At 43.1% G+C, this 12,978-nt stretch overlaps 1 protein-coding gene across 2 annotated transcripts in view; it reads left to right on the top strand.

The window, feature by feature from the left end:
- LOC147798086 (leupaxin-like) overlaps window positions 1–12,948 on the top strand; it is a 33,001-nt gene extending 20,053 nt beyond the window's left edge. Inside the window, exons 4-10 of one of the 2 annotated variants that reach the window (XM_087140709.1) lie at window positions 429–449; window positions 3,341–3,443; window positions 4,227–4,365; window positions 7,886–8,128; window positions 9,036–9,209; window positions 9,849–10,079; window positions 11,795–12,948. In XM_087140709.1, coding sequence (XP_086996835.1) covers window positions 429–449; window positions 3,341–3,443; window positions 4,227–4,365; window positions 7,886–8,128; window positions 9,036–9,209; window positions 9,849–10,079; window positions 11,795–12,061 — 1,178 coding nt within the window. In that variant the 3' untranslated portion in view covers window positions 12,062–12,948. The remainder of the gene's footprint in view (window positions 1–428; window positions 450–3,340; window positions 3,444–4,226; window positions 4,366–7,885; window positions 8,129–9,035; window positions 9,210–9,848; window positions 10,080–11,794) is intronic. The other variant, XM_087140710.1, reaches the window with a different exon arrangement.
- The last annotated feature ends 30 nt before the right edge of the window (window positions 12,949–12,978 follow it).

Raw genomic sequence — 12,978 nt, 5'->3', positions numbered from 1 at the left:
GAAAAACCATCTGAAGGCTGTAACCAGAGGTGATCCAGGGGCCCAACGGGGGCTTTGGTTTCCCTGAAAGAAAGAGATCCAAATTTTAAAAAAAGATTGCGGGAAAGACCATTTTTTTGGGTATGTTTTATTTCCTTCCCCTCCAAAGCTGCAAACTGTCTCCAAAAATAGTATCATCCCTCAGAAAGGTCATATAAAGGTGACATAAAAAAGTTTCCAAAATTCTCTCTTTCAGAAGCACACCCAAGGGTTGAGTTTTAGGTTGTATTTGGCGCTTAGCGTGTTAAGTGTGGGTGGCATTTTAGAATGTTTTCTAGTACATGCATATGGCCAGTTCATACGATCTTAGTCCTACATTGTTCTGACTTTACCTTCTTTTCCATTTTACTTTTAAAAATACCAATTGCAAACTTTTGAACCAATGAAAGAACGTGCAAGGCAAGCCTCAGGTAGGTTGAATGCAGAACTTTGAATGAAGTCATCAGTGTCTCCGCCCTTGAATGTTTGCCTTCCTTGTAGCATGGGCGTAAGAGAAGTTGTGCCACGTCATTTGCATGTGAGTTTGCCCAAAAGCTGAATGCGAGTCTTGGGTGACTCACTTTGAGAGACTCGCTCAAAATGCACCCAACTTTGTGCCAGTTTGCATGGCTTGCCGTCTTGCGTGTTATCGTGATGGCATTTTGATTAAGAGAAGAGGGCACAGTGCAGTACCGGTTAGGTTTGTATGTCGATAACGTTCTTCACATCTTCTCTCAAGATTTAGAAAAAAATAAACACATTACTGATGTACAGAAAAACCCAAGTTCTTCATTCAGAATCATTTCTCGGAGTAACTTTGGCCAAATGGCCTCGTTTATAAAAGCCAACCCCAAAAAAACATTTTGAAAAACAGTGTGAAAAGTTACGATGTTTGGAATTTGAGATTGTGAGGACAAAATAATAATGAACACAAAACAATCTCTCAAGCGAAACCGAAGCAATGCGCTGCTGTGCTCCTTTAAAAAATGTTCAACCCACAGAGAATTTTTAGGTCTCTCTGCGGGTAGGATGCCGTATGGACAAGTGTGCGGGCATGATTACCCCCCGTGTCGGTTGCAATTCGTGCATCGAATGCTCGCCAAAGTGGAAAAAACAACTATCACTTTGCTGAGAGGATGTGGCGAACATGTACTTATGTACGTGTATTGAGTTCATGTGCATGCCATGGATTCAGCTTGCCTTTGTTTTGTTTCGAGTTTGCTGTTGCTGCATTTTGAGCCTGTACGCAATTTCCTGTTTGCCTTGCAAAATTGGATTGTGAAATGTCTGTGAAGTTTTAGTCAATGTGTTTTCCATTTCAGTACATGTACCTAATATGCATACAGTACAGGTACATTTACATGAAGTTGTACCCGAGTTGTGAGCATTTCGTGTGTCGGTGCACTTCTTGGTCATAAACCTTTCATATTCATGAACTGCGCTCATGTGCTCTCTGTAATACATTTTGAATTCTCATGTTAGACAGAACGCGCATCACACATCCCGCAGACATGCATGAGCCAGGCTTATGTCTGGTCTTATAAGTACATGTACATGTACGTACTGTACATGTACACGAAGACTTTTAGGCCAGGTTGCAGTACCGTACATGTGTTTAATAGCCAAAGGTCTCTTTAAATATGTATTTAAAAACTTTGAATTTAAATTTGCAAATGCATGGAACCTATTCAACTGGCCCAGTTTTTCAATTGGTGGCAAATTTTGGGATATCCTGTATTCAGCAATTCTTGGCTGAAACTTTGTCACTTCTGCATTCCCAAAACAGCTCAAAGAGTAAAACATTCAAATGTGTCAAAATTGCGGTACAGTGCCCTAGCCGTTGCTACCCGTTGTCACACAAGCATGGCCCATGTCTGATATATGTTAACCAGTGAAATGAGTCTTTGACTATCAAATGCTTGCATATTGTCTCACCTTTCCAGCCAGAATGGTTGCTTCCCGTTCCCCCAAAAGTTCTTCACTTACTGAGCTGAGCAGAGCATTTCAAAGTTTGTTTTCAGGTTACAAAATTACGGTACCTCAGTTTCATGAGATCTCTGCGTGTGGGTTGGTCATCATTCGGTCAACTCACACTGTGCCCTTCACTCTGTCGCACCTTTGAGAATCCAGTTTTGTGAGTTGGCTCTGGTACATGTTGCTTAGCCTGCATGGTGGCCTCATGTTGCATGTACCTGTATCTCATAGCATACGTGTTCCTGTGTGTGTTGCTTAAATGTTCAGAAAGAATAGTAACATTTGAACCCCCTCTCCTTTGCCGAACTGATTTTTGAATTGAAATCAACAGTTTGATGAAAAACTTGATTCCTGTTTCTTTCTTGTAAAATGCCAATTTAATTGAATTTTTTGCATTCTGATTTCCTGTAATGCTTATGTTGCTTTGAGTGCCAGTTTTCCTTCTTGAGATTTTGAAACTCTAAAATTGCTGCAAGAAATGGCGTGTACTGGGAATTGCATAGCCAGTAAATTAGCCAAGATCTTTTAGCAACCATACACTGCAAGTCAACCACTGGTTGATAGATTGCATGTATGTAGGTAGGGAAATTGATCAGTGGTGGACATACATGTTTGGTTGCAGATCGAACTTCGCCCGCAGGTGCAGTGGGTTTGCAGTCCACAAGTTGGACAATTTATTTCCAGGCCTTGTCCATTCAGTTCTGCCTCAAGAGATGCATTTTGTGGCCCAGGTCACAAGATGTCATTTGATCAAATGTAACCAATCAGATATGTGTATTAATTGGTTCCTTAAATGGAAGAACCAGCCTGAAGTAAGCCCTCTTGTGGCACTGTTTCAAAGGGCTGTATTATTGAGGCCCCTCAAGTTGCCAGTTAAACTGATTATTTCTCATAGATTGTCCACGTGTTTGTAAAATGCATTTAGGCCTAGTCATAGAGCTGCTATAAGCACAGAAATTTCCCTATCGAAGAAAATGTTTACTCACAGGTTACCAGCCAAAGTGGTATGTAAATATTGTAAAGTGTTTGACTGGTACGCAGCTGATTTTTACTTACCATGTCATTTTGCTTTAAGCAGCCCTGTGAAATATTGGCCAGGTGTAGCAGTGTACTGGTAAGAGCAAACATACATGTAGGTTGTTTCCAAATCACTTGGTTTGCGGCTTGAAATTAGGCATGACTGTATGGGACATGGCCACAGCCCAAAGTATAGACTGATGTTTAATTTTGAGCCATAGCTAAGTAATGTGGACACGGCCTTAGAATCTGCACAGTGTTTCAGCGTCGATGTGCATGTAGCTAATCTGTCTGCCGTACCAGTTTATTAACCCTATTCTCTTCCGCACAGCCACGTCATCTCAATCGCACACGCCCCCTTCCCCGACCAAAGCCCCTGCCCCCGCGACAGCGCCCAAGCCCAAGAGACTCGATGGACCAAGATCGCCCACTGGGTAAGCCTTTTAAGAAACCCACCTATGCGTTAAATCTTCAGTCTGTGGGGATCGGTATTTTCGCCATTTCAAGATTTCACATAAAATGCTCCTGATGAAGAAGTGGCCCCTGTTTCTTGAAAACCTCACGAGTAAGAGGAGGAAGCAGTGGCGTGAGTTTTCCAGACTTTTCCCGATTTGGTGATTCTGGGTCTTCAGAGGTTGAATTGTTCAGTGCATGATTCACACAGTGATAGCTGTTTTGGAGGGAACTCAGGCTTGTTACCGTGGTTACCTATTCAAAGCCCGTAAAAGTCACTGCACTTTATTGTTTTCTTTGTGCCAAGAATAATGTCAGAAAAAAAAATCAAGGTTGTACTTGTAGGTTCTGAAAGTTCTCGGAATAGTTACAGTTCTCAAACAGTGACAGTTTGGTATTTCAAAAGGTGAAGGTCATTCAGGAACAAATCAACTGATGTTATACCAGTTCAAACATGTTCATTGTGCCTGGGTGGGCGTACGTACGGCCACACTTATACTGCCAATCTCGCGCGCGTGCATTGCGGATCTTGAAAAACCTACAGTATGCTTCATTTTTGAGCATGTTATATCGAAATACCAAACTGGATCAGAGATTGAATTTTTCAGGCATGGCTATTGAAGTTACTGCTTATGGCTGGATGGAAGACCTTCACTAAAACAGACTCATTAGAATGAGAAAAGCAGCATTTCAAAATACCCTTGCTCTTTAATAAACGTGTGACAGATTTTTGTTGGAATTTTTTTCCCCCCCGTGTTGTCTAGCCCCGCTCCAGGCCCTCAGTACTCACAGCCTCCTCCTCCGGAGTCCGCTCAGCTTCACATCAGTCAACCTCCCACCCGCAGTGCGTCATCAGCTACCCAAGAGCTAGACGAACTCATGGCCTCATTATCGGACTTCAAGGTTGGTTGGGAACGAAGAGTTCTAATTTTGTTGTCAACATTGTTCCAAAGAGATGCCTGATATGTCAAGGGGATTTTTTTCAAGCTCTAGTGCACCCTTTCCCCCCAAAAAACAGTTTATTCTCCCTTCACCTGATTTATTGAAAACAAGTTTGTTTTGGAATGAAACAAAACCCCAAATCCTTTTGTTTAATGTTTTTCCACAACATTGTTTTCACCATTTGAACAATAAATAGATAGAGAATTGTAATACTTGTAAAAATGACCATGGAAAAAATAAAAATGCTTTCTCCAATAAAAAGACATGGAAGTGGAAATTTGCAAAGTGTCAAATATACTGTTAAATTCAGGGTTGGGATTTGCCAGGATTTTTCCTAATTTCTGAAACTTTTTCTCATATTTTTCCTGGTTTCAAGGTTTTCCAGACAATCTGTTTATAAGTCTGGAAAATCCTGAGTTTATCATTCAGGTTTTTGGACATGAAAAGTTGGTATAAAACACAAGAAGTGGGTATTTTAAGGGGTGCCAAAAGGCAGACACAAATGTATGCCACAGAACCTATGCTGCTGTGGGGCTCTCAAGTTTCACTTTTCTCCAGTTTCACCCCTGTTCAATTTCTTGCAAAAATATTTCATCTGCTTCAAGTTGAATATGAATTCAACCCCAACCTGACAAAAAAATTGTAAAAAAAACCCTTTAATCTGAAATTCTTTGAAGTCTGCACCGTTTTACACTAGGTTCAAAGCAGTTGCCCCAAACCAGAAGACATGTACAGATTGAAAGCATCTCCTGAGCTGTCAAAATGACTCCACCAGCTGTGCCAAACGTAGACGGCTGTTGATACCGACAAAACCTGATACCCGCCACAACCGCAACATGCCAGACATAGTCGGCACGTGAGCACATTGACCCCCAAGGGGTCAGGGGTCGGGAAAGGTCGGCAACATGATCAAGTGGCTTTTAAATGGGTTTTGACAGGCTTTGGTGAGGAATGTTCAGTGGGAACAATCGGGGTAATAACGTTCCCTGTTGCTACGTAATGATGTACAAATACAACATCAACTGTTGCCAAACACATTCACAAATTTTTTAATGTTCCAAACTTGCTAATGGATGACCTTCAAATTTATAACTGCCTGTGACGTGCATGCAAGCATTGGGACTCTGTGGTAAAGCTTTCTGGTATTGTTCAGTGAGGCCACCAGTATTTCTCTACCATGGAGTGATGCTTTAGAAAGTGCCTATTTACGAATCTTGGCAGCGGTAACTGGGGGGGGCATTGTGGTATCATGATTCACTGGTGTACTTGAATGTATGGGTTTAAAATGGATGATTTGGGCAGTAATTGTTAAGGTGTGCCGGAATCTGAGACGTTGATGGGAAATTGAAATGTAGATTTGAAAGTCAAGGGCAGGACAACTGACATTTGACTGTATAAAGACGTTTTTGGATCTTTTTTTCAGTGCTTTCCTTGAGAAGGAAGACTTGGGCCCTGAGTATGAGTTTTAAGCTGAAAGTTGTCAAGATGTGGCATTATCTTGCCAACAGCACAAATGCATCCCAAAGAAAATCTGTGGGCAGATTGGAAGCAATGATTGGTCTGTATTGTTTTTTTTGTCATCAATTAATCAAGGCACTTGCACCAGATGTTACAGCCCACGATAGACAAAATTTTATTGACGTATCACAGATCAATTTCAGAAGTCTGACTCTGTGCACAGCAGGGTTGAGATTTGTCAGGGTATTCCTTGATAGAGCGGGTTTTTGTTTTCATCGGGATTTTTCCAACAATCTCTCACAGGATCTGAAAAATTCAGTGTTACCTTTTTAAAAGGTGGTTGTACTTATAAAAGTCGAAATAGAGCATAAGAAATTGATATTTTAAGGGGTGCCTTTAGGCAAACGAATTTATGTTCTTCTATGCCATTGACCCTATGCCGCTGTGGGGCCTGCAAAACCTTTGGTGAATATTTCGAGGATATCTCACATTCGCTCAACCCCATCCCGGCACAATAAGAAAGATTACTGGGACTGTTACCAAAAGTTCTGCCTCCAAGCAGCTCATGCCGCCCTATTAAGTGAATGTTTATCCAGCAATTGTGAAACCAGCATTGCGTTTGTTTCCCCGCGGCTTTCATGAAGTTGAAAGATAAACATCTGAGCGTCCCAGCCAGTACTTCTAAATTCTACTCCTTTTGTCTGAAGTACTTTACAAATGGGAAACAGTACATGTTGCTTTGACAATAGAAGCATGGTCAGAGTTTTTGTGTGTTGCCCAGAGGCGTTTGTGGTCATGACTTAGTGTTTATTTCCTTCCCCACCCCGGCCTCGAATGAGGTTTTTCTCTTTTGGTATACTTCCCGTTATCAATACCAATCCTTGTCCTGTTTCCTGTCCATGTGGTTATCAAGTCGTGGCATGACGTTATTCCCTCTTTGCATTTTTGGCGACTCTTCTAAAGTTGTTTTCAGGTTTGAGATTTTGTGTTTTGGGGGGAGGGACTGGATTAGATCGATTTGGGACGATTGCATTATTGCCATCGACATCCCCAGAAGCAAGGACGTAGAGTGACTCTGTATTGCTTTCTTCCATTGGCACTTTGCCAGTTCGGACGCCTTTGAAGGATTTCACTGCCCTCTGTGCCAGTTGAGTCTCTGTGAAAGCAATAAATGGATCATGACATGTTCACTGTAGCCAATGAAAGTACAGGATAATGTAAACATGTTTGACAGAACCAAGAACCAAGAGACAGTTCAATTCACAGTTAATTCAGTGGGTTTGTGTTGGAGGTTTTGGCTTACAGAATTGAACGTGGAACTTTGTGTCAACTTTTCATTCAGAGGTACATGTACAAGTCTTAAAATAAACATAGGTTTAAGTTCCTGGCTAGAACTTTGATCAGAGAACATGGGCTGACCAGTTGACATGGGACTGTCACCCCTGCATGTACCGACTTGTCATACTCGTGTTCCAATCCTACCGAGGCTGACATGGCAGTGCATAGATTGAGTCTTCATTCCTTGAATTCCCACCACCAGTGTCATGTTCTTACATGTACATGTATGTAGCAGAAACTGTTATTTTTATTAACATGCTGAGCCAAACCAAGCCGAGAACCAATTTGAAATAGTGTAGACTCCATGGCATTTTTCCCTGGTGTCCTGCTCTTGTAAAGAAATTGAAGCCTGGGGGATCCAATACTTGGCTTCATTTCAGGCTTCACCCCGAACAGTGATCCCTTGAAAGTACATGTACAGGTACATGTACATGTTGGCTTAGTGTGTGTAAATAGAAGTGCTTTAAGATTTGGCTCTCTTCCAGTGGTACTGTCTGACGTGTTTAACAACTGTGAAGTCTGGGGTCTAAAATCAGACAAAGCAACTAGCTGTGGATTGTATGCACTGCCCTCAACAATTTGCCTGTCGCCCATATTGAGAATATGGAAATAATTCTCAGGGTCAGATTTTTTCCAACAAATCACTGAAGGGAGGAAATGTTGGAATCCTCCTTTTTGTATCCAGGTGTCCAGCCCCCAGCCGGCTCCGGCTGCCGTCCGGGGCAGCAACGAACCCAGCTATGCCAAGCCTTACCAGGTGACCACTGCTGCTCAGCCCTCCAATCCGGCCCAGCCAGGCAATGCCGCGCCCTCGGGCACTCAGCTGGACTCCATGCTGGGCCACCTGAAGTCGGACGTCAGCCGGCAGGGCGTCAGCACGGTGGCCAAGGGCTACTGCGCCGCCTGCACCAAACAGATCATTGGACAGGTAGGCGTTGCTGGTACCCAACTGCCTAGGGCTACTAGTGCACATTTACAGATGGTACGGATACCAGGTATTTTACTGGAGTGAAACATGGGCTGCATCCGAATCTGTTGTCTAGAGCTAGGTCCAGGTCTTCACTCCATTGGAAAAGTGTGGAGGCGCGTAGACAATAAACTTAGCCGTAGCTCTTGAAGCCTATTTCGGACATGGCTATGGTTAACCTGCAAAGACACAACCCCAAGATTCAAAGAAAAAAGCATACATGAAAAACGCTTGGAGGTTGCCTTTTGTTTAAAGATCTCTCTAAATAGACGCCATCTTTGTAGGAAAATTGCAAGTGCGTGTACAGTGCCAACAGGTGCATTGCGCACAGTGTGCAAACTGTTCTAAAATGGCACGCGTGCTGATCCAAATAATGTTCGAATATGGCGCAGCCAATACGCGTCACGAAAAGTGAAGTACATGTAAAAGATGCCGATGCACGTGGTAATCTGTAGGAAGTGACATCATTTGAGAGAGACCTATAACCCAAAACACTCGGGAAGTAAACCACAAATGTCATGCTGCGATTTGCGTATTGGTCGAACAGGTTTTAACTTTGGTAATTTTTGTCTCGCGCTGCTCAATTTAGAGCCATGCTTGCTTTAACGTCACTTGTGAACTGTCTACATTGTGGTAAAGTTTGTTTTAGAGAAAGCCATTTCGGTGAAACTTCAGGGTTTAGAAAACAGTCTTTATTACAGGATTTTAGAGGGAGAACTTTCTCCAGTGGCAGTGGTCGTGACACAAGTGAGACTGGACAACTTATCATTATTAGGATGAGGGCTACCTGGCACCACATAAATGCTGCATCTGCCACTCCATCCACGGATTCAGCCCAGTGGCTTGACTTTTCCGTCTTTTTATCCAGATTGTGACAGCCTTGGGTCGGACGTGGCATCCGGAGCACTTTGTCTGCTGTCACTGCGAGACGGAGCTGGGCGCCAAGAGCTTCTTTGAGCGGGACGGCAAGCCCTACTGCGAGACAGACTATCATAACATCTTTGCCCCTCGCTGTGCCTACTGCGACGGCCCTATACTAGATGTAAGTCGTCACCGTTTTGGCGTCAGTGTTGAGGCCAATTTGCACTCTGCGCAAAAAGCAGATGCACGTTTCCTGGCAAGATTTTCATGCTGTAATTTTGCAAACGTTGAACATGTTATAACTTTGAATTGGAATATGGCAGAATTTTGCTGCAGTTCTGCCCTTGATGCCCCTTTGTGCTGTGTTCTTGTGTTTTCACGAGATCTGAAGTGGCTTTATATTCAGGTTGTTTGCTTGTCTACCATGTCAAGTCAAGTTTGCCTGACAATCATGTTGACACCTTTGTTTTTCAAAAATTTCAAAATACCTTGCATCTCAGTGGAATGTGTTCATACATTTAGAGACGTAGGATAGTGTCAAATGCAAATATTTATACCAACAAAACCCCTCATTTGATAGGATCGAATCATTGCAGGCACACAATCATAATGCACGTCTTTACAAGCATGCATATGTAGAAAATCTGTCATTGGACAGCCAGGTTTGGAAAAGGGAGGTGTAATTTTTTTTTTTTCTTTAAATCTCTTGTATGGCTTAACGAGAGAATGGTTATAGATAGGATGGGCAACACGACATGTAAATTCTCAAAAGATGACAAGTACAGTGTTCTTCACGCATTTTTATCTGTGCTAAATGCAGAGTTGCGTGACGGCCCTGGACAAGACCTGGCACCCGGAGCACTTCTTCTGCGCCCAGTGCGGCCAGCCGTTCGGTGACAACGGCTTCCACGAGAACAACAACAAGGTGTACTGTCGGGACGATTACTTCAGCATGTTTGCGCCCAAGTGCAGCGGCTGCCAGAATGCCATCATGGACAACTACATCACCGCCCTCAGTGGGCATTGGCACCCGCAGTGCTTCGTCTGCTGGGTGAGGTCAAAGTTTATTATAAACGTGCATGCCTTATTCTTGAGAATTTCTCCAATGGTGGCCTTGAGGGGACACTATACTTTCACTCAGTGATGTGAATCCAGGCTCAAGGCAAATACCCCCAAGTTGGTCAAATGGGTTATGACAGAAGGCATTCTTTTCTTATCTTTCATCCTGTTACTCATGACAAGAATTGTAGTTGACCGATTTTTAGACTTGTCATGACTCAGTCCTACCTTCAAATGAATTGTTCTGACACGGTCAGTCTTTGAACACCATCAATTCTTTTATGGACAAAAACCATTTCATTTGGACGCCTATTTTTGTAATTTTTTGGGGGGAGGGGGTGTTTTAAGGCATGCATGATAAATTTAGTGTTCTTGAAACTATTCTCAAAAGGGAATCACTGTGATGTCCCTTGAGGGCCTCCATAAAGCTGTATTTGTGCTTTCATGCACATGAATAACAAGTAGTGACTGCTGTGTTGACATTTATTGCCGTCAGTGTGAGGCAGATGTGTGTCATGCAGTGATGCATGTTCCAAAGGTGACAGTAGCAGACTTAAATCAGAGAGGCTCATGGAAGTTCATTTCTATCTAGAGTGGTCCTCTGTCCTCATTGCTAAGGGCTAGAGTCAGTGGAGTTCAGGCCACCACATGCTCAATGCATTTCCACTAAGTGCTGCAGGAACAAGATGTTGTCTTGTGTGAAACCAAATGTTGCCAGTGTTAAAAAGTTTTAAATGATTCCGGAGCCTAAGGAGACATAGCCATGATTCGGTCAGAAATTAGACAAGGAAAAATCAGGGGGATATCCTGCCTTGGTCAGTCCTTGACTGAACCCATTGAGTGCCCCCCTTCAGAAAATGAAGAACCTCCAAACACCTCCCTGCCAAATGTATTCCAGTGGTGGATGCTGAGAATGAACCACACATTTAACAATATCCTGTAGCCCATGTCCAATCCTCCGGCAGCGGCTATGAGAAACACACCGATCTATGAGAAGCTTCAGCCGCTAGGCAGTGCCTTCCATAGGCACAAGTGTTACTTCCAGCCGCAGCCCTCATTATTAAATCTTAACACCGCCCTCTTCAGTTCATGCCCCTTCCACATGTGTGCATTTCTAAGATTGCAATTCGCTCTTCAGCTGTACATGTGACAGTGCCGTACGAATTGAGCTGAAAGGGTATTGCTGTCCTTTATCAGTTTTATGAGCATTGGAAAGACCTTGTTTTTGCTCATCAGTTCATAAGCCAGTGTTGTTGTCCAGACCATCACAAAGCCTTTCACAAGACCAGACACAGATGACAGGATGAACAGTGACAACGGAATATTCTTGTTGGAGTTGATTTGAATAGCTGATGACTTGAAGGTTTTGTGTTGGTGTTGGGATGGTCTTGTAATGGTCTTAACAGCAACACTATTAGAGCATCGGAAAGACCTTACTTTCACTCATCAGTTTGTATAAGCGTTGGAAAATGTGTTTTCTCTCATTAGTTGCGGAGGCTAAGAACGAATATCCACATCGCTGAACACTGATACCTAACATACAGATAGAGACTTTTGATGGATGAAAATGAAAATAGTTTCTGTTGATGAAAAAAGCCTTTCACTCAAAGGAAGGTGTGGCTTTGTAACTCGTGCTGGGCGGTGTCGCAAATAAGCATGAGTGTTTCAAACACTGTTGACATTCAAGATGCCCCATTTGGCTTTCAGGAGTGCCGCCAGCCGTTCAATGACGGCAGCTTCTTTGAACACGACGGCATGCCCTACTGCGAGATGCACTACCACGCCCGACGGGGCTCGCTGTGCTACGGCTGCCAAAAGCCCATCACCGGCCGCTGCATCACCGCCATGCACAGGAAGTTCCACCCGGAGCACTTCATCTGCGCCTTCTGCCTCAAGCAGTTGAATAAGGGCACGTTCAAGGAGCAGAACGACAAGCCGTACTGCCACACCTGCTTCGTCAAACTCTTCAACTGAAGGGGGGAAGCAGATGCGGGAGGCAGGCTTGAAAACTTTTTTTTTTTTTAATGAAAGGTGGGTGGTTGCCCACGCAAGATCTCCTCGTTGGAGAACATGAGAAAAGTTGGGCACATGATTCCAGGTGCGTAGTCTGGGGACGTGTACTGTTATTGGGTAACCAAACCCTGGCTGCATCATGATGTCAGCCGTGAGGTTTGTGGCTCCCAGCTTTTGAATTGTGGCAATTAACAAAAAAAAAAGGAAAAAAAAAATAGGCACTGGGGATAATAAAAAAAGGAAAAAAGTCCACTTTTTTCTCTAGAAATCCAAAACTTTCCCCACAGGGTGTACTTGATAGTTAAATATGGATAGGAACAGACTTCCACGAATTCATTGTACCAAGGGTATTGCTGCAAGAATGTAATCGCGTGTTACATGTTCCCACAAGTTTTTTTTTTTTTAAATAAGCACAGCACTTGCATGTACCACTTGCACAAAAATGTGCTTCACTTCCACGGCAAATGTGATCCCCTCCACACCGATACACTGTACTTTGTCAGACATTCTCTGGAAGAGTTTGTGTTGTGGTGCTAAACTCATTCTTAACTCAGCACATAATTTCACCAAATGTTGTAAGCCTTTTTTCTTTTCACCAAAGTACAAAGCAGTGGATTTTAAAAATGTATGTGTGTGTGTGTGCGAAAGTATCCGAAAGGTTGTCGGTTGTATACATTTTGGCCCAACTCCCTGGGACTTATTTTCATAAATCCTTCAGTGTCTACCACTGTTGATGATAAAATCTTTGTACTTGCACATTAGGGCCTGTTCTGGAAAGTCTTTAATCAAAATACACGTACAAAACAACTTTAAATGTGTGGAATTCTGGTTAGTTGGGAAAAAATGCCCCCTCCCGCATTATTGGGAGTTCTTCTCAA

This window comes from Acanthaster planci, linkage group LG09 (genome assembly GCF_054643075.1).
Source record: "Acanthaster planci isolate LZ-2023a linkage group LG09, COTS_SCS, whole genome shotgun sequence".
Lineage (NCBI taxonomy): Eukaryota > Metazoa > Echinodermata > Asteroidea > Valvatida > Acanthasteridae > Acanthaster > Acanthaster planci.
Note: the sequence above shows the minus strand (reverse complement) of the source record. Positions and strands in the feature narration are given on the sequence as shown.